General features: G+C 68.2%; 2 protein-coding genes across 6 annotated transcripts in view; one reads left to right on the plus strand and one right to left on the minus strand.

Moving 5' to 3' along the window:
• The window catches only part of BOP1 (BOP1 ribosomal biogenesis factor), a 75,701-nt gene extending 61,442 nt beyond the window's left edge, over positions 1-14,259 (plus strand). For both annotated transcript variants that reach the window (XM_065054683.1, XM_065054682.1), the window contains 13 exons: positions 6,759-6,913; positions 7,992-8,109; positions 8,199-8,300; positions 8,581-8,793; positions 9,294-9,455; positions 9,715-9,795; positions 10,088-10,157; positions 11,699-11,831; positions 12,638-12,818; positions 12,901-13,189; positions 13,296-13,380; positions 13,763-13,870; positions 14,000-14,259. In XM_065054683.1, coding sequence (XP_064910755.1) covers positions 6,759-6,913; positions 7,992-8,109; positions 8,199-8,300; positions 8,581-8,793; positions 9,294-9,455; positions 9,715-9,795; positions 10,088-10,157; positions 11,699-11,831; positions 12,638-12,818; positions 12,901-13,189; positions 13,296-13,380; positions 13,763-13,870; positions 14,000-14,153 — 1,851 coding nt within the window. In that variant the 3' untranslated portion in view covers positions 14,154-14,259. The remainder of the gene's footprint in view (positions 1-6,758; positions 6,914-7,991; positions 8,110-8,198; positions 8,301-8,580; positions 8,794-9,293; positions 9,456-9,714; positions 9,796-10,087; positions 10,158-11,698; positions 11,832-12,637; positions 12,819-12,900; positions 13,190-13,295; positions 13,381-13,762; positions 13,871-13,999) is intronic.
• Positions 14,260-15,437: 1,178 nt separating this feature from the next.
• The window catches only part of MROH1 (maestro heat like repeat family member 1), an 80,591-nt gene continuing 78,892 nt past the window's right edge, over positions 15,438-17,136 (minus strand). For all 4 annotated transcript variants that reach the window (XM_065054677.1, XM_065054676.1, XM_065054675.1 and 1 more), the window contains one exon: positions 15,438-15,958. In XM_065054677.1, the coding sequence (XP_064910749.1) occupies positions 15,873-15,958 (86 nt within the window). In that variant the 3' untranslated portion in view covers positions 15,438-15,872. The remainder of the gene's footprint in view (positions 15,959-17,136) is intronic.

Below are 17,136 nucleotides of genomic sequence, written 5' to 3' on the forward strand. Positions count from 1 at the left end.
CCTGCACCCGCTGACTGCCTGCACCCGCTGCCTGCACCCTCTGCCTGCACCCTCTGCCTGCACCCGCTGCCTGCACTTTCTGCCTGCACCTTCTGCCTGCACCCGCTGACTGCCTGCACCTTCTGCCTGCACCCGCTGCCTGCACCCGCTGACTGCCTGCACCCGCTGCCTGCACCCACTGCCTGCACCTGCTGCCTGCACCTTCTGCCTGCACCCACTGCCTGCACCCACTGCCTGCACACACTGCCTGCACACGCTGTCTGCACCCGCTGCCTGTACCCACTGCCCGCACCTGCTGCCTGCACCACCTTCCTGCACCCTCTGCCTGCACCTGCTGCCTGCACCGCCTGCCTGCACCCCATTGCCTGCACCCGCTGCCTGCACCCTCTGCCTCTGCCCTGCCTGCACCTTCTGCCTGCACTGCCTGCCTGCACCCCCTGCCTGCACCTTCTGCCTGCACCCTCTGCCTGCACCCGCTGCCTGCACTGCCTGCCTGTACCCACTGCCCGCACCTGCTGCCTGCACCCCCTGCCTGCACCCCCTGCCTGCACCTTCTGCCTGCACTGCCTGCACCTTCTGCCTGCACCTTCTGCCTGCACCCCCTGCCTGCACCCGCTGCCTGCACCCCCTGCCTGCACCCGCTGCCTGCACCCTCTCCCTGGTGCTGGCCCCTGCGTCAGTTCCCCTCACCGTCCCTGTTCAGCCGCTGGGACCCGCCGTCCCCAGCTGGTGCTTTTCCTGCAGACACCGTGGCCCCGGACGCTGGTCCTGGCAGAGGTGCCCGGTGCTCGTGCCGAACCCCCCAGGCCCCCCCTCCTCTGGGACGTGCGCCCGGGGGTGCAGAGCCCTCCCCAGCTCTGCGCTCGCCTCGGGGGGCACCCGACGGGACCCCCGTGCCCCTGGCGCACAGCCCCTGGCTCCACGCTGGGGGTGGGAGGGCTGAGCTTGCCCCGGCCCCTTTCTCCTCCACGTGGACCGGATATTTTCAAGAGAAGAATCTTTCCTACGAGGTTCTCCAGCTGCCAGGAATGCGCGTCTAGGAATGCCCAGGGCCCATCCAAGAACAACTTCCAGACGTGAGGCTGAGTGACGGCAGTCCCTCGCGCCGGGCTGCAGACTCCCCCGCGCTGGCCATGTGTTACCGATGTGTTACCGACGTGTTACCCATGTGTTACCGACACGGGAGGCGGCTGCAGCGCCGGGTGGGTGGGTGGGAGGCAAGTGGAGGGGAGGGCCGGGCTCTGGCTACCGGGCTGCTTCGGCAGCGCTAAGAAACTCCATCTGGGAGGAATTTGCTCCTTCCTCTGAGCTGCAGGGTTGGGGGGACACGGAGCCCGCTGCTGGGGGGAAACGGAGCCAGCTGCTGGGGGGACACGGAGCCCGCTGCTGGGGGGACATGGAGCCCGCTGCTGGGGGGACACGGAGCCCGCTGCTGGGGGGACACGGAGCCCGCTGCTGGGGGGACATGGAGCCCGCTGCTGGGGGGACACAGAGCCCGCTGCTGGGGGGACACGGAGCCCACAGCTGGGGGGACATGGAGCTCGCTGCTGGGGGGATGTGGAGCTCGCTGCTGGGGGGACATGGAGCCCACTGCTGGGGGAGCGTGGAGCCCGCTGCTGGGGGACGTGGAGCCCACTGCTGGGGGGATGTGGAGCCCGCTGCTGGGGGGACATGGAGCTCACTGCTGGGGGGACATGGAGCCCACAGCTGGGGGGACATGGAGCCTGCTGCTGGGGGGATGTGGAGCTCGCTGCTGGGGGGACATGGAGCCCACTGCTGGGGAGACGTGGAGCCCGCTGCTGGGGGGACGTGGAGCCCACTGCTGGGAAGACGTGGAGCCCGCTGCTGGGGGGATGTGGAGCCCGCTGCTCGGGGGACATGGAGCCCACCACTGGGGGGACATGGATCCCACAGCCCCGCCATCCTCCCGTGGTGGCCCCAGGCGTCTGCACCCCCACAGCATTTTGTCGGGGCTGAGACCTCATCCTGACGCACCCGAGGGCACCGTCGGGGCTTTGGGGTTCACTCCCTGCCCCAGCTGGGGACACGCGGTCGGGGCCTCCCAGTGTCCTCCCCAGCGGTCACTGGGGTGTCTGTGCCGGGCACGTAAGGACCAGGGACAAGTGCATGGAGCATCTGGCCAGCGCTGAGCATCTCCTGCTTTGGGGTCCAGGGTGGGGCAGGGTATCCCTAGGACCCCCCAGCATGGAGCAGGGTATCCCCAGGAACCCCCAGCATGGGGCAGGGTATCCCCATGACCCCCCAGCATGGGGCAGGGTATCCCCAGGACCCCCCTAATGTGGGGCAGGGTATCCCTATGACCCCCCAGCATGGGGCAGGGTATCCCCAGGACCCCCCAGCATGGGGCAGGGTATCCCTATGATGCCCCAGCATGGGGCAGGGTATCCCTATGACCCCCCAGCATGGGGCAGGGTATCCCCAGGACCCCCCAGCATGGGGCAGGGTATCCCCAGGAACCCCCAGCATGGGGCAGGGTATCCCTATGATGCCCCAGCATGGGGCAGGGTATCCCCAGGAACCCCCAGCATGGGGCAGGGTATCCCTATGACCCCCCAGCATGGGGCAGGGTATCCCCAGGACCCCCCAGCATGGGACAGGGTATCCCCAGGACCCCCCAGCATGGGGCAGGGTATCCCCAGGACCCCCCTAATGTGGGGCAGGGTATCCCTATGACCCCCCAGCGTGGGGCAGGGTATCCCCATGACCCCCCAGCATGGGGCAGGGTATCCCCATGACCCCCCAGCATGGGGCAGGGTATCCCCAGGACCCCCCTAATGTGGGGCAGGGTATCCCTATGACCCCCCAGCATGGGGCAGGGTACCCCCATGACCCCCCAGCATGGGACAGGGTATCCCCATGACCCCCCAGCATGGGGCAGGGTATCCCCAGGACCCCCCTAATGTGGGGCAGGGTATCCCCAGGAACCCCCAGCATGGGGCAGGGTATCCCCATGACCCCCCAGCATGGGGCAGGGTATCCCCATGACCCCCCAGTGTGGGGCAGGGTATCCCCATGACCCCCCAGCATGGGACAGGGTATCCCTATGACCCCCCAGCATGGGGCAGGGTATCTCCAGGACCCCCCAGCATGCAGCCAGACTGTGCACCCCCATGGCCACCATGGGACGCCGGGGTTTGCGTTAGAGGGACAGCGTTCCAGGCCTGCTGGGCTCCGGTCTGCGTCCTGGCGAGAGCTTTGCCCAGGGATTCCTGTGCGAGCGCGCAGCTCCTGGCACGGCCCCGCCGGCCTGCGGGAAGAGACGCCCAGTCTGGGCTCCGGGCTCCGGGCTCCGGGCTCCGGGCTCCGGGCAGCGCTTGTTTGTGTCCCCGGTGCCGGTGTCTGAGCGGCGAGCCTGCGCTGCAGACCCCGTGTGAGCGGCTCCCTCTGCACGCAGAGCAGCGCCAGGAGAGCATCGCACGGGGGAACGGGCAGAGAAAGCGAAGCTGCTCCGACCCCTGGGCCACAAAACCACGCGCAGAAAGTTTGCATCACCCCGACGTGTGTGCTGCTGATCTCGCTCTGCCTGCATCCCCAAACCACAGCGTGGTCGGGTCGGAAGGGGCTGTGTGTCCAGAGCAGGAGACTCCGCAGCCTCCCCGGGCAGCCTGGTCCAGGCTCTGGCACCTCACAGCACCGAGGGCACAGGCTGGTGGTGGCACAGGGCAGGACTGCCGTGACCCTCCCTGTGTCTCTCCCGGCTCAGTGCCACCTGTGTCACCTCCAAACTGCTGCTCTGCCAGATCCTGGCACCGCTGGCTGTGCTGGCACAGACCCCTGCGACCGAGCGAGCCGTGCAGAGGTGCGAGCACATCAGCACCGCGCTTCGGAGCAAGTGCTGCTAGACACACAGCATGTGCAGCCGGACAGACGGCCGTACCCCTCTGCTTTGTGCTGCTGGGAGCGTCGGTGTCACACTCGGTGCTGAGAGCCGGAGCCCGCGCCAGGCCCCGTGCCGGCCCCGTCGCCGTTCCCTCCTCGCCGCTGTGAGCTCCGGGAGGGGACAGTGGGACAGAGCTGTCCCTGTGCTGTGGGGACTCTGCCCGGCAGCCCCTCGGGGACCCCGCGCCCGCCGCCTTGTGCAGGAATCGCCCTCCCGGGGGAGATGCAGCTGCTGCCAACTCCTGCCTGCCCAGCACCGCTGTCACCGCGCAGGTGACGCGGCTGCCCGTGGCCAGCGGCATCTCCCGGGGCTGTGCCAGGGCACCCCGGGGACAGGTGACAGCAGAGCCACCTGCGCCAGGGTCCCAGAGACCTCGCAGGTAACGGCTCTCCTGCTGCCAGCCACGGGATGAGGCTTCCCCAGCCGACAGCCCAGCGTCTGCCTGTCTGTCTGCATGTCTGTCTGTCTGTGTGCTGCAAAGGGCAGCGACCCGGGGAGCTCAGCCTGCAGGTGCTGGTGCCGTGTTGGGTCAGTCCCAGGTGGTTGGGGAAGCCCTCAGGGTCCAGGGTGGTCCGGGATACCCCGGGGTCCCAGGTGGTCTGGGAAGCCCCCGGGGTCACAGGTGGTCTGGGAAGCCCCCGGGGTCTCGGCCGTGCCCCAGCAGGACGCAGCCGCCAACCCAGCACGGTGACGGTGTCCCGGGCTGATGCCGAGGGCGAAATTCCTGCCCGAGTCCCTAGGGGCTGTGTTTGTCCTGCGCTGACCCTGCTCGGGGTGACAGGGTTCCAGCGTGGCCGTGGGGCTGTACCTGGGGACGGGGTCTCTGTGTCCTGCAACGCGGGGGCAGCGCGAGAGGACCCCCTTCTTTCCTGGCTGAGCTCCGGGGTGTCTGAGCCCTACGCTGGGACAGGGGGTCCTGCAGGGGGATGGAGCGGGGGAATCCGAGCCCCCAGGGGCCGGCTCCTGCCCCCGGCCTCTTGTGAAGTGAACCAGCTCCGGCGTTCCCTCTGTCGGTCCAGGGACCGCAGCAGGTCAGGCCAGCTCGTGTCCATGGCGCGTCCTCGTGCGAGCTGGTGATGGGACCGGAGCAGCTGTCCCCACGCTCCCTGCCAGCGCTGGGCACGAGATGTGGAGCATGGCGGCATCTCCAAAACCCGCCCGTGGTGTGCTGGTCCCCTCCACCAGCGCCTGGGGACACCGGGGCTGCTCCTGCTCCACCGCTGTGACACCTGTGGCCACCGAGCCAAGGGGAGGGCGAAGGCAGTGGTGGGACAGGCAGCAGTGGGACAGGCAGCGGGACAGGCAGCAGGACAGGCAGTGGGACAGGCAGTGGGACAGGCAGTGGGACAGGTGGCAGGACAGACAGCGGGACAGGCAGCGGGACAGGCAGTGGGACAGGCAGCAGGACAGGCAGCGGGACAGGCAGCGGGACAGGCAGCAGGACAGGCAGTGGGACAGGCAGTGGGACAGACAGCGGGACAGGCAGTGGGACAGGCAGCGGGACAGGCAGCAGGACAGGCAGCGGGACAGGCAGTGGGACAGACAGCGGGACAGGCAGCAGGACAGGCAGCGGGACAGGCAGTGGGACAGACAGCGGGACAGGCAGCAGTGGGACAGGCGACGGGACAGGCAGCGGGACAGGCAACGGGACAGGCAACGGGACAGGCAGTGGGACAGGCAGTGGGACAGGCAGCAGTGGGACAGGTGACGGGACAGGCAGCGGGACAGGCAGCGGGACAGACGGCGGGACAGGCGGCGGGACAGACAGCGGGACAGGCAGCGGGACAGGCAGCGGGACAGGCAGCGGGACAGGCAGCGGGACAGGCAGTGGGACAGGCAGTGGGACAGACGGCGGGACAGGCAGTGGGACAGGCAGCGGGACAGACAGCGGGACAGGCAGTGGGACAGGCAGTGGGACAGGCGGCAGCCAGCACGGTGTGTGCGTGCAGGGGAGCAGTGCTGGCAGCCAGCGGGCGGAAAATGTGAGGCTGTCCGCGGGACGGACGCAGGAATGTGCTGGGCTGCCCACAGCCACGGCCACGCTCCGGCAGCCCCGCTCCGGCGGCCCCGCTCCGGCAGCCCCGCTCCGGCAGCCCCACTCCGGCGGCCCCGCTCCGGCGGCCCCGCTCCGGCAGCCCCGCTCCGGCGGCCCCGCTCCGGCGGCCATGCTCCGGCAGCCCCGCTCCGGCAGCCCCGCTCCGGCGGCCCCGCTCCGGCAGCCCCGCTCCGGCAGCCCCGCTCCGGCGGCCATGCTCCGGCAGCCCCGCTCCGGCAGCCCCGCTCCGGCGGCCATGCTCCGGCAGCCCCGCTCCGGCAGCCCCGCTCCGGCGGCCATGCTCCGGCAGCCCCGCTCCGGCGGCCCCGCTCCAGCAGCCCCGCTCCAGCGGCCCCGCTCCGGCAGCCCCGCTCCGGCAGCCCCGCTCCGGCAGCCCCGCTCCGGCGGCCATGCTCCGGCAGCCCCGCTCCAGCGGCCCCGCTCCGGCGGCCATGCTCCGGCGGCCCCGCTCCGGCAGCCCCGCTCCAGCAGCCCCGCTCCAGCGGCCCCGCTCCGGCGGCCCCGCTCCGGCGGCCCCGCTCACCCGGCCGTGGAAAGGCCGCTGAACCCGTCCCGCTGCGGGACATGAGCCCGGGCGCTGCTCGCCTCGGCGCTCACTTCTCTGCCTCATTCCCCATCGACACGCACCCTCACCCCAGCATTGGGGCTCAGTTGCTGCCCTCCCGGTCTCTCCCATCTTGGTGCACCGCTCTCCGGTCCCGTGCCACCCGGGGAGGGCTTGGGCCATCCTCACTGCAAGCCATAGGCTTGGCGCGGTGTCCCCTGTTGTCCCCTCACTCCTCCTCCCTCTGTCCCCTCCAGGACATTCGCAACACGGTGGGCAACATCCCCATGGAGTGGTACCAGGACTTCCCCCACATCGGCTACAACCTGGACGGCAAGAAGATCTACAAGCCCATCCGGAACAAGGACGAGCTGGACATGTTCCTGGAGAAGATGGAGAACCCCGAGTACTGGTGAGCACGGCGGTGTGACGTGTCCACACACACGCACACAAGCCGTGAAACACCCCGACTGCCTTGGGCTGTAGAACTGAGGCTGGAGACCCCGAGATCTCCCGGTGTGACTCGTGATGTGTGGTTTTGGGAGCCCAGGGCTGTAGAATTGAGGCTGGAGACCCCGAGATCTCCCGGTGTGACTCGTGACGTGTGGCTTTGGGAGCCCAGGGCTGTAGAACTGAGGCTGGAGACCCCGAGATCTCCCGGTGTGACTCGTGACGTGTGGTTTTGGGAGCCCAGGGCTGCAGAATTGAGGCTGGAGACCCCGAGATCTCCCGGTGTGACTCATGACGTGTGGTTTTGGGAGCCCAGGGCTGTAGAATTGAGGCTGGAGACCCCAAGGTCTCCCGGTGTGACTCGTGACGTGTGGCTTTAGGAGCCCAGGGCTGTAGAACTGAGGCTGGAGACCCCGAGATCTCCCGGTGTGACTCGTGACGTGTGGCTTTGGGAGCCCAGGGCTGTAGAACTGAGGCTGGAGACCCCGAGATCTCCCGGTGTGACTCGTGACGTGTGGCTTTGGGAGCCCAGGGCTGTAGAACTGAGGCTGGAGACCCCGAGATCTCCCGGTGTGACTCGTGACGTGTGGTTTTGGGAGCCCAGGGCTGTAGAATTGAAGCTGGAGACCCCGAGATCTCCCGGTGTGACTCGTGACGTGTGGTTTTGGGAGCCCAGGGCTGTAGAATTGAGGCTGGAGACCCCGAGGTCTCCCCGTGTGACTCGTGACGTGTGGCTTTGGGAGCCCAGGGCTGTAGAACTGAGGCTGGAGACCCCGAGATCTCCCGGTGTGACTCGTGACGTGTGGTTTTGGGAGCCCAGGGCTGTAGAACTGAGGCTGGAGACCCCGAGATCTCCCGGTGTGACTCGTGATGTGTGGCTTTGGGAGCCCAGGGCTGTAGAACTCAGGCTGGAGACCCCGAGGTCTCCCCGTGTGACTCCTGACACGTGGTTTTGGAGCCCAGGGCTCCAGGGCTTGTCCCAGCACTGGGGACCGACGCTGCCGTCCAGCCCTAGCCCTGTCCCCTTCATTTCCCCGCAGGCGAACGGTCCAGGACAAGATGACGGGCGCAGACATCAAGCTGACAGACGAGCAGGTGGAGCTGGTGCATCGGCTCCAGAGAGGGCAGTTTGGGGACGTCCACTTCGACCCCTACGAGGTAGGGTCACGGTGCACCCCTGCGCTTGCTCCGAGCGCTGGGTGGCCCGGGGACGGAGCCGCTGCCACACGCGTCCGTGTCTTCCCCAGCCGGCTGTTGACTTCTTCACCCACGAGGTCATGATCCACCCGGTGACGAATCGGCCAGCGGACAAGCGGAGCTTCATCCCCTCCCTCATCGAGAAGGAGAAGGTGAGAGTCCAACAGCTCCTGGCAGGAGCGGGGAGCACAAAGCCCAGCTGAATGCTGGTGACTCTTCTGTCCAGCTGTCCCTCCTGTCCCAGCTGTGACCACCCAACCCCACAACTGTTGCTTCGTGTCCACACACAAACCTGGGCCAAGCCCCCTGTGCAGCTCCCAGGGCGGCAAAGCTGTGCTCGCGGCTTTCGGTCCCATCCCCACGTCCCCCCCTCCTGCTCCCCATCCCCGCGGAGCCCTGCGGCTCCTGCCCCAGCCTCCCCTCGCCCCGCAGGTCTCCAAGCTGGTCCACGCCATCAAGATGGGCTGGATCAAGCCCCGCAAGCCCAAGGATGATACACCCACCTACTACGACCTCTGGGCCCACGAGGATCCCAACTCCATCCTGGGCCGCCACAAGATGCACGTCCCGGCCCCCAAGATGAAGCTGCCTGGGCACGAGGAGTCCTACAACCCGCCCCCCGAGTACCTGCTCAGCGAGGAGGAGGTGCGGGGGGACATGGGGGGACACGGGGAGCTGGGGGGTTGTGGGGACCCGAGGGGATCTGTGCTGGGGAGGGATCTGGAAAGGCTGTTGCTCGGAAGGGCACCGTAGAGATCACGTAGCATCGAGGTGAGTCAAAGCCTTGCAGTGAGAATTAAAGCAAAGGTTCCTCGGCACCTGGAACCAAACAGAAGTGGGGTCACCTCCCCCGTGACACTGGGGTACAGCCTCCAAGCTGAGGGTGTCCTGGTGTGGAGTTTCTCCTGGCACACTGTGTCCAGAGCCTCAAGCAGGGGCTCGAGGAGGAAAAACAGGCAGCAGAACCCCTGGGCAGACGGGGGATGCCGGGGCAGAGCGGGTAGAGCGCGGTGCCTCCCGGAGCGGGGTGAGAAACCAGCGCCGGGATGGTTCTTACCGGGCTGGGGGGACGTGTCGGGCGGGGGCAGCGGCACCTCCGCGTCGGGGGGTCCTGCTGAGCGGGGTCTGTCCCGTCCGTCCCGCAGAAGCTGGCGTGGGAGCAGCAGGAGCCGGCCGAGCGGAAGCTGAACTTCGTGCCGCAGCAGTACCGGTGCCTGCGCGCCGTGCCCGCCTACCCGCGCTTCATCCACGAGCGCTTCGAGCGCTGCCTGGACCTCTACCTCTGCCCGCGGCAGCGCAAGATGCGGGTGAGGGCTTCTCCTGCCCCTGGCGACGGGTCACACCGGCCTCTGGGCGCTCCTGGCTGTGTCCTCGCGTCCCCCAGCTGGGGACCGCGATGCTCTGGGGCACAAGCTGCTGCTGCCGCGGGCCTCTTGCCCCTCGCCTGCTGGCAGCGTGCGCCGCAGCTCACCGCAGAGCTCCGGCGCGGGGACAGGGCTGTCCCCGAGCCCGCGAAAGCCGTCCCCCGGCACAGCGCGGTTGTGGCTCAGTGCCCGCCTCCCGCAGGTGAACGTGGACCCCGAGGACCTGATCCCCAAGCTGCCGAAGCCACGGGACCTGCAGCCCTTCCCGACCACCCAGGCGCTGGTGAGTGGACGCGCGGGTTTACGTGCACACCTGTGGCTGTGGCATGTCCCCAAGCTGTCCTGGTGTGTCCCCGCACCTGTGACGGCTGTTCTGGGCAGAGCGGGGCCTGCAGTGCATGGGGCAGGACAGGGCTCAGCACCGTCACCAAGGGGCAGAGGGGGAGACCGGCTCCGGGAAAAGAGCAAGGTCCCAGGTTTGGTCACGCAGGGGGTTGGTGGCAGTGTGGGGACATCCCCACAGAGGAGCTGTGGGGCTGTGTGGGGCCCTCACCCGCCCTCCGTGTCCCTCCCAGATCTACCGCGGCCACAGCGGCCTGGTGCGGTGCCTCAGCGTCTCTCCCAGCGGGCAGTGGCTGGTCTCAGGTGAGCCTCCCACCCCAAACCTCGGCACCGCGGCCATGCTGGGCGCCCCGGCGCTGGAGCTGGTCCCAGTGTCACCCCCAGCGCAGAGATGGTCCCAGTGTCACCCCCAGCGCAGAGCTGATCCCAGTGTCACCCCCAGCACCAGAGCTGGTCCCAGTGTCACCCCCAGCACCAGAACTGGTCCCAGTGTCACCCCAACACCGGAGCTGGTCCCAGTGTCACCCCAGCATGGGACTGGTCCCAGTGTCACCCCAGCACCAGAGCTGGTCCCAGTGTCACCCCCAGTGCCGGAGCTGGTCCCAGTGTCACCCCAGCACCAGAGCTGGTCCCAGTGTCACCCCCAGTGCCGGAGCTGGTCCCAGTGTCACCCAGCGCGGGACTGGTCCCAGTGTCACCCCAGCACCGGAGCTGGTCCCAGTGTCACCCCCAGCGCCAGAGCTGGTCCCAGTGTCACCCCAGCATGGGACTGGTCCCAGTGTCACCCCAGCACCGGAGCTGGTCCCAGTGTCACCCCCAGCACCAGAGCTGGTCCCAGTGTCACCCCAACACCAGAGCTGGTCCCAGTGTCACCCCCAGCATGGGACTGGTCCCAGTGTCACCCCCAGCGCCAGAGCTGGTCCCAGTGTCACCCCAGCATGGGACTGGTCCCAGTGTCACCCCCAGCCTGGGACTGGTCCCAGCATCACCAGTGCAGGGCTGGGAGCAGCCGCGCTGCTGCCCTGTGCCCATGGGCGAGCCGGGGCTCCCGTGAGCTCCCTGGCAGCCCCCCAACCGCTGCAGGGCCGTGGGGGGAGCCGGGGAGCACCCCGGGTGTGCTGCGGCCGCCCGGCCGTGTCCCCCCAGCCCGCGGAATGTCGCGTGGCCTCCAGGAGCCTCCCTGGGTTTTTCCAGCGGCTCCGGGGACCCCACCCAGGAGCTCGGCAGTGGAGAAAGTGAGGCTGGAGGCGCGAGCGCGGAGGCTGCGCGGCCGGCGGAGGCTGGAGATGGAGAGCAGATGGCAGTTTAACAGCCCGCAGCGGCACATGTGCTTTTTATAGCGCTGGAGTTTCCAGGCTGCCAGCTCCCGGTGGCCGCCGTGCCGGGCGGTTGCACAACGTGGAATTCCTGGCCGCGGGCTGGGAAAGTGGCTGAGATCAGGCGTTAAAAATAACCCGACCTGCGGGGACACGCGCGCGCGCTGCCGGTACCTGCTCCTGCCCGCGGAGCCGCCGCCCCGCGCCGCGCCGAGCCGTGCCGAGCCGGGCGCGCCGCCAGCACGGCAGCTGCGCCGGGAGCCGTGCGCGTCGGGAGGGGACCCCGGGGCAGAGCCGCGGTGCCGGGGGGAGCGCGGGGGGGCCTGTTCTCTCGGCAGCAGCTCCCGGTCACGTCTCATGGCGCTGGAGCCGCTGCCATGCGGACTCGCAGGTGCTGGGGCACGGCCGCGGCGCTCCCGGTGCTCCCCCCGAGGGCCATGGGCAGGGCCGGCGCTGTGGGGCGCAGGGCTGCTCAGAGACCCCCGCGGTGCAGTGTCCTTGTCCCTTGCTCACCTGTCCCCTCCGCAGGCTCGGATGACGGCACGGTGCGGTTCTGGGAGGTTTGCACCGCGCGCTGCATGAAGACGCTGCCCGTGGGCGGCGTGGTGAAGAGCGTCGCCTGGAACCCCAACCCCACCGTCTGCCTGGTGGCCGTGGGCGTGTGAGTGTCCCGGCGCGTCCCTTCCTCCCGCCGGAGCTGCCGCAGCCGCGGCGGGCGCCGGTTTTCCTCCCCCAGCGCCTGTCCAGCCCCTCGGGAGCTCAGTAACTCCCGGCGCCCCAGCAGCGAGGACGGGCGCAGCGCGGCTGCGAAGCCACCTGTGCTCGCTGTCACCCCGCCTCTCGCTGCGCCTGGTGGCTCTTGGTCTTCTGTGGAGGAACCGTCCGTCCCCACCATCCTCCCTGGGGCGCTCGGGCTGTGACAGCGCTCACCCAGATCCTCGGCCTTGTCCCCTTGGTGGCCTGGCTGCTCACGGTGTCCCACGTGTCCCTCCCCATGGCCCTGGCCCTGTGCTGGGGCCACCCCATGGTGGCGCTGGGCTCCTGGGGGGTTCCTTGGAGCACAAGTGTGATGGAGACTGAGGGACCTGGGGGTTCAGCTGGAGAACAGGAGCTGAGGGGAGACCTTCTGATCTCTGAACTGCCTGAAAGGAGCTTGGAGCCAGGGGGGTCGGGCTCTGCTCCCCAGGAACAAGCGCCAGGAGCAGAGGAAACGGCCTCAAGTTGCCCAGGGGAGGTTGAGGTTGGATGTGGGAACAATTTCTTCCCCAAAGGGCTGTGGGGCATTGAACAGGCTGCCCAGGGCAGTGCTGGAGTCACCAGCCCTGGAGGGCTGGACAGACGGACACGAGGTTCTCAGGACAAGGGGCAGGGACAGGGTGGGTTATGCTTGGACTTGATGATATCGAGGGGCTTTTCCAACCCAAATGATTCAATGATTGCTGACCCGTCCCTCGTCCCGCGCCGCAGGGAGCAGTCGGTGCTGCTGGTGAACCCCTGTCTCGGGGACAAGCTGCTCTACGGGGCCACCGACCAGCTGCTCGAGTCCTACGTGGCGCCGGAGGAGGAGCGAGTGCAGCCGGTGCAGTGGGTGACGGCCACCGCGGAGCAGCACGGCAAAGGCGTCCGGCTGCTGGTCCAGCACAGCAAGGTGGGACGGGGCGGCCCCGCGGGAGCCGTCTGTGCCCCCCAACGCGCTCTGACCCCGCGCCGTCCCTCCCCGCTCTCCGCAGGCCGTGAAGCAGGTGACCTGGCACGGCAAAGGCGACTACTTCGCCAGCGTCGTGTCTGACAACAGCAACATGCAAGTGCTGATCCACCAGACCAGCAAGCGCTGGAGCCAGAACCCCTTCCGCAAGAGCAAGGGGCTGGTGCAGTGCGTCCTCTTCCACCCCATCCGCCCCTACTTCTTCGTGGCCACCCAGCGCTACGTCCGCGTCTACAACCTCCTCAAGCAGGAGCTCACCAAGAAGCTCATGACGAACTGCAAGTGGGTGTCCAGCATGGCCATTCACCCCGGAGGTACGTGGGCCGCGTGGTCCCCAAGGAGCTGCCAGGTCCCTGGGGTGCAGGGCGGACACCCCGGGCTTCGCTGGTGACACCAGTAACCCCCAGTTCCCTCTCACAGGTGACAACATCATCTGCGGCAGCTATGACAGCAAGCTGGCCTGGTTTGACCTGGACCTCTCCACCAGACCCTACCAGCTGCTGCGGTGAGCGCCCGGCTCTGCCTGCTCCCCAAACCTGCCCGCAGCCCCCAGACCCTCTGCGGCCTCTTCCCAGGGCCGTTCCCTCTCCTGGGACCCGGCAGCCCCCGGGGGCTGTGCCAGGAACCACCGTCCCTGCCCCGCGTGGCGGTGTCTCACGGGACGGTGACAGCTCTCCGGGGCTCCCGGGGACAAAGCCTCTGTGGTGGGAGCTGCTGGGCTGCTCTGAGCGGCTCCCAGAGGTCCCAGTCTGTCCCAGTTGCCCCCTCCCATACATACGGCCGTTCACAGCAGAGCTTGGGGTCCGTACAGCCTGGCCCTGCGGCCAAGGGTTGGGGACAGGGACAGCGTCCACCCCTCGCCCTGACACCGCACCTGCTGTCTGCAGGCACCACAAGAAAGCGCTGCGGAGCGTGGCCTTCCACAAGCGCTACCCGCTCTTCGCCTCGGCCTCGGACGACGGCACCGTCATCGTGTGCCACGGCATGGTCTACAAGTAGGTGCTCGGGGTCGGGTCCCCTCCCCCGGGGAGTGTTTTGGGGTGGGCAGCGGTTGTGGGGTGCCGTGGGGTACCCCGGGGAGGGCAGTGGTGGCCGGAGCCCCGTGCTGAGCCTGTGCTCCGCAGTGACCTGCTGCAGAACCCGCTGCTGGTGCCCGTCAAGGTGCTCAAGGGCCACACACCGACCCTGGACCTGGGCGTGCTGGCCGTGCTCTTCCACCCCACCCAGCCCTGGGTCTTCTCCTCGGGCGCCGACGGCACCGTCCGCCTCTACACGTAGCATCACCCCCACCAAACTGCAAGGGGCAGCGCCGGGGCCCCCGCGCTCTGCCGGGAGCTCCGCACACGCTCCGGGGGCCTCTCTCATTAAACTTGTTTGGATACGACCCTGTGCCGCCTCGTTCTGTGTCACCGGCTCGGCCCATGGTGGACTGAGACTGTGGGGACTCGGGGACCCCCTGCCAAAACGCGCTGGGTGCCGCTGCCCCGGCGCGGCGCGGTGCCCTCGCTTGTCACGCGAGGGAGGGACAGAAAGGGGGCTGGGAGGATGGACAGGAGACGGGATGAGTTGATCTCAGCCCTCCCCAGGCTCTCCAGTTGCCCCCAGCTCCAGCCCCCCCACCGCCATCATGGGGAGGCTGGGGGGGCATCACCTGAGCCCTGCACCCCCACAGCCCCCCCCATGTGCCAGCCCTGGGGTGCGGTGGCTCCTGGGCCACAGCAGGTCACAGCCCCGTGCCCGGGATGGGCACCCCCCACCGGGACCCCAAAACCCACAGCTGGCCCCCGGGGCACCCAGTGCAGGGACACGTGCAGCAGGCAGCCCCAGCCATGCCCAGAACGTTACCCCCCCCCAGCACCCCTCTAACCCCAGCGTCACCCCCATAGTCCCTGGGGGTCACCCCAGCTGTCCCCACACATGGTCCCAGCAGAGGAGCCCCAGGGCTGCCCCACAGCCCACACATGAGCTCAGCACCAGTCACCGGCTGGGGGGGCACCCAGGGGGACCCCCCCATCCATGGGACGTGGTCGGGGGCTGCCGGGAGCCAGCATGACCCCCCCAGCACACAGCACCCCCACTGTGGGGCCCCACGTCACCTGGACTTGTCCCCAAGGGGGACACAGGGCCAGAGATGGCACCGAACTGCTGCGAAGGGCCCCCCTGGGCTTCCACTGAACAAAAACCACCACGGGGGTGTCCCCCCAGTCACCCCGCAGGCTGGTGGGGGGGCTGACACAGCCCAAAACTGCGAACCCCCCATCCCCTCCCAGCAGCTCTTCCGCCTTGGCTTGTTCACTCTGAGCCCTAATGACACCCGGGTGCAGGGGGCGCTCAAGGCACTTGCACCTGCCCAGTCCCCCCAACACACCGTGTGCACCCCAGGAAAGGGCAGCGGCAGGAGCTGGGACAGGGGCAGCACCCAAGGGACAGAAAGAGCCCAGAGGTGACGGGAGCAGGGACAGAACCTCTGCCCACCTGGGGGGACCTGGGGAAGAGACCCCCGCGCGACCCGGCTCACATGGGCACGGGGACACCCCCGGCCCCTTCACCCACCACAGCTCCTGGGGAGCAAAGAGCTTTATTTAAAAATACACTTATGTACATGTGTGGAGAGGGGACAGTGACATTCATGGGGTGGGGGGGACAGGGCCCCGTGTTCAGCAGCGGGGAGCAGCGGCGGGGACGAGGGGCTGGAGGCAGCTGGGGGCGACCTGGGGATGCTGTCACCCCCCGCTCCAGCCTCCCCCTCCACCAAGGTCCCCCAGGACCCTCATCCCAAAAGTCAACCAGGACCCGCAGAGAGGAACCGTGTGTCCCCCATGTCCCGGTCCTGGGGGGGGGTGACAGAGGCAAAGACCCCCCGGGCTGGCGAGAGCGGAGGAAGACGCTGGAGCAGCCGCGGGTGCTGGGTGCAGGAAGACGTGGCGGTGCCCGGGGGTCCAGGCGCGGGGCTGCCGCCCCCAGTATTGCTGCGGTGGCCCCGGGGCGGCCCGGGGCTCACAGGATGCGCACCAGGCGGCCCAGCGTCTCGGCCACCTTGACGCGGACGGCGGGGACGGGATCCTTCAGGAGCAGGTTCAGGGCTGGAAGGAGCGGAGCACAGCGGGGCTGGGGGGGGCGCAGCGCCGGGACCCCCCCGTGCCCGCGGCAAAGCCACGTCCTGGCCGCGCTGTCACACGGGGACGGGAAACTGGTCCCAGGGACGCTCGGTCCCTCTGCCAGCGCCCCCGTCACACCCCCCAGGGGAAAACCTATCGCTCCTATAGCTTCTATAGCTGCTATTGCTCCTATAGCTGGTATAGTTCCTATCACTCCTATAGCTGCTATAGCTCCTATAGCTGCTATAGCTCCTATAGCTCCTATAGCTCCTATCGCTCCTGTAGCTGCTCTGCACCCCCCAGGAGCCCCCAGCTCCAGGGCCCCGGGGCCCGATGCGCTGGCAGCAGGACGATGGCAGCAGGACGGGGCTGCTGGGCCCAGGAGGGGTCCCCGGGGCACAGGCTGGAGCTGGGGGGCCCTGGGGGGCTCCTGGGGGGCCGGGGAGGGGAGCGGAGCCCCCGGGGGCCCGCGGGGCCGTGCAGCCGCTGGCGGGGCCAAACGTCCCCTATCAGCGATTTCCTAACGGCTGGAACGGCTCCCGGCAGTAAGAAAACAATCCAGGTAGTTTTTCCTACCAGTAAAAATACAATCGTATTTTTCCAGTAGCTTGTTTACCCAGCGCAGCCGAATCCTCAACCCCCCCGTGGCCCCGCCGCCGCTCCCCGATTTCCGTGCCCGTTCCCCCCATTTCCGTGCCCGTTGCCCCGTCCCGGTGCTGGGGACCCCGGGTGGGCTGCGACCCCCCGGCCCCCGCGCCACTCAAGACGGGAAGCTCGGGCAGCCCAAGCCGGGGCCGCTCGCTCCAGCGATTACTCACACACGGGCAGATTATCTTTCACTTGTTTCTAACAGACAGGCCTCTTTCTTCTGGAAGGGCTCGGGGAGCCAACGGAAAGATAGTTTTTCCTTTTTTAGTGTTTTTTAAGCTCCCTTGGAACAATCCGAAAGTTTCCATGCATTACTATATACTATGAGGTCACTAGTGACAGGGAAAAAATCCCTGAAATCCAGGAAAATTACTTAACTCTGCTCCAAAATGCCACCAGCTTCAAGTCGACTTTTTACGAGCCCTTCAGAAGGAGCCCCGGCTCTGCCTCCTGACACTTAACACGTTGCGAACAAAGCGCTGCGAGTCCCTGCTGCTCACGCCAAAGCCACCGCG

This window comes from Columba livia, chromosome 2 (genome assembly GCF_036013475.1).
Source record: "Columba livia isolate bColLiv1 breed racing homer chromosome 2, bColLiv1.pat.W.v2, whole genome shotgun sequence".
NCBI lineage: Eukaryota > Metazoa > Chordata > Aves > Columbiformes > Columbidae > Columba > Columba livia.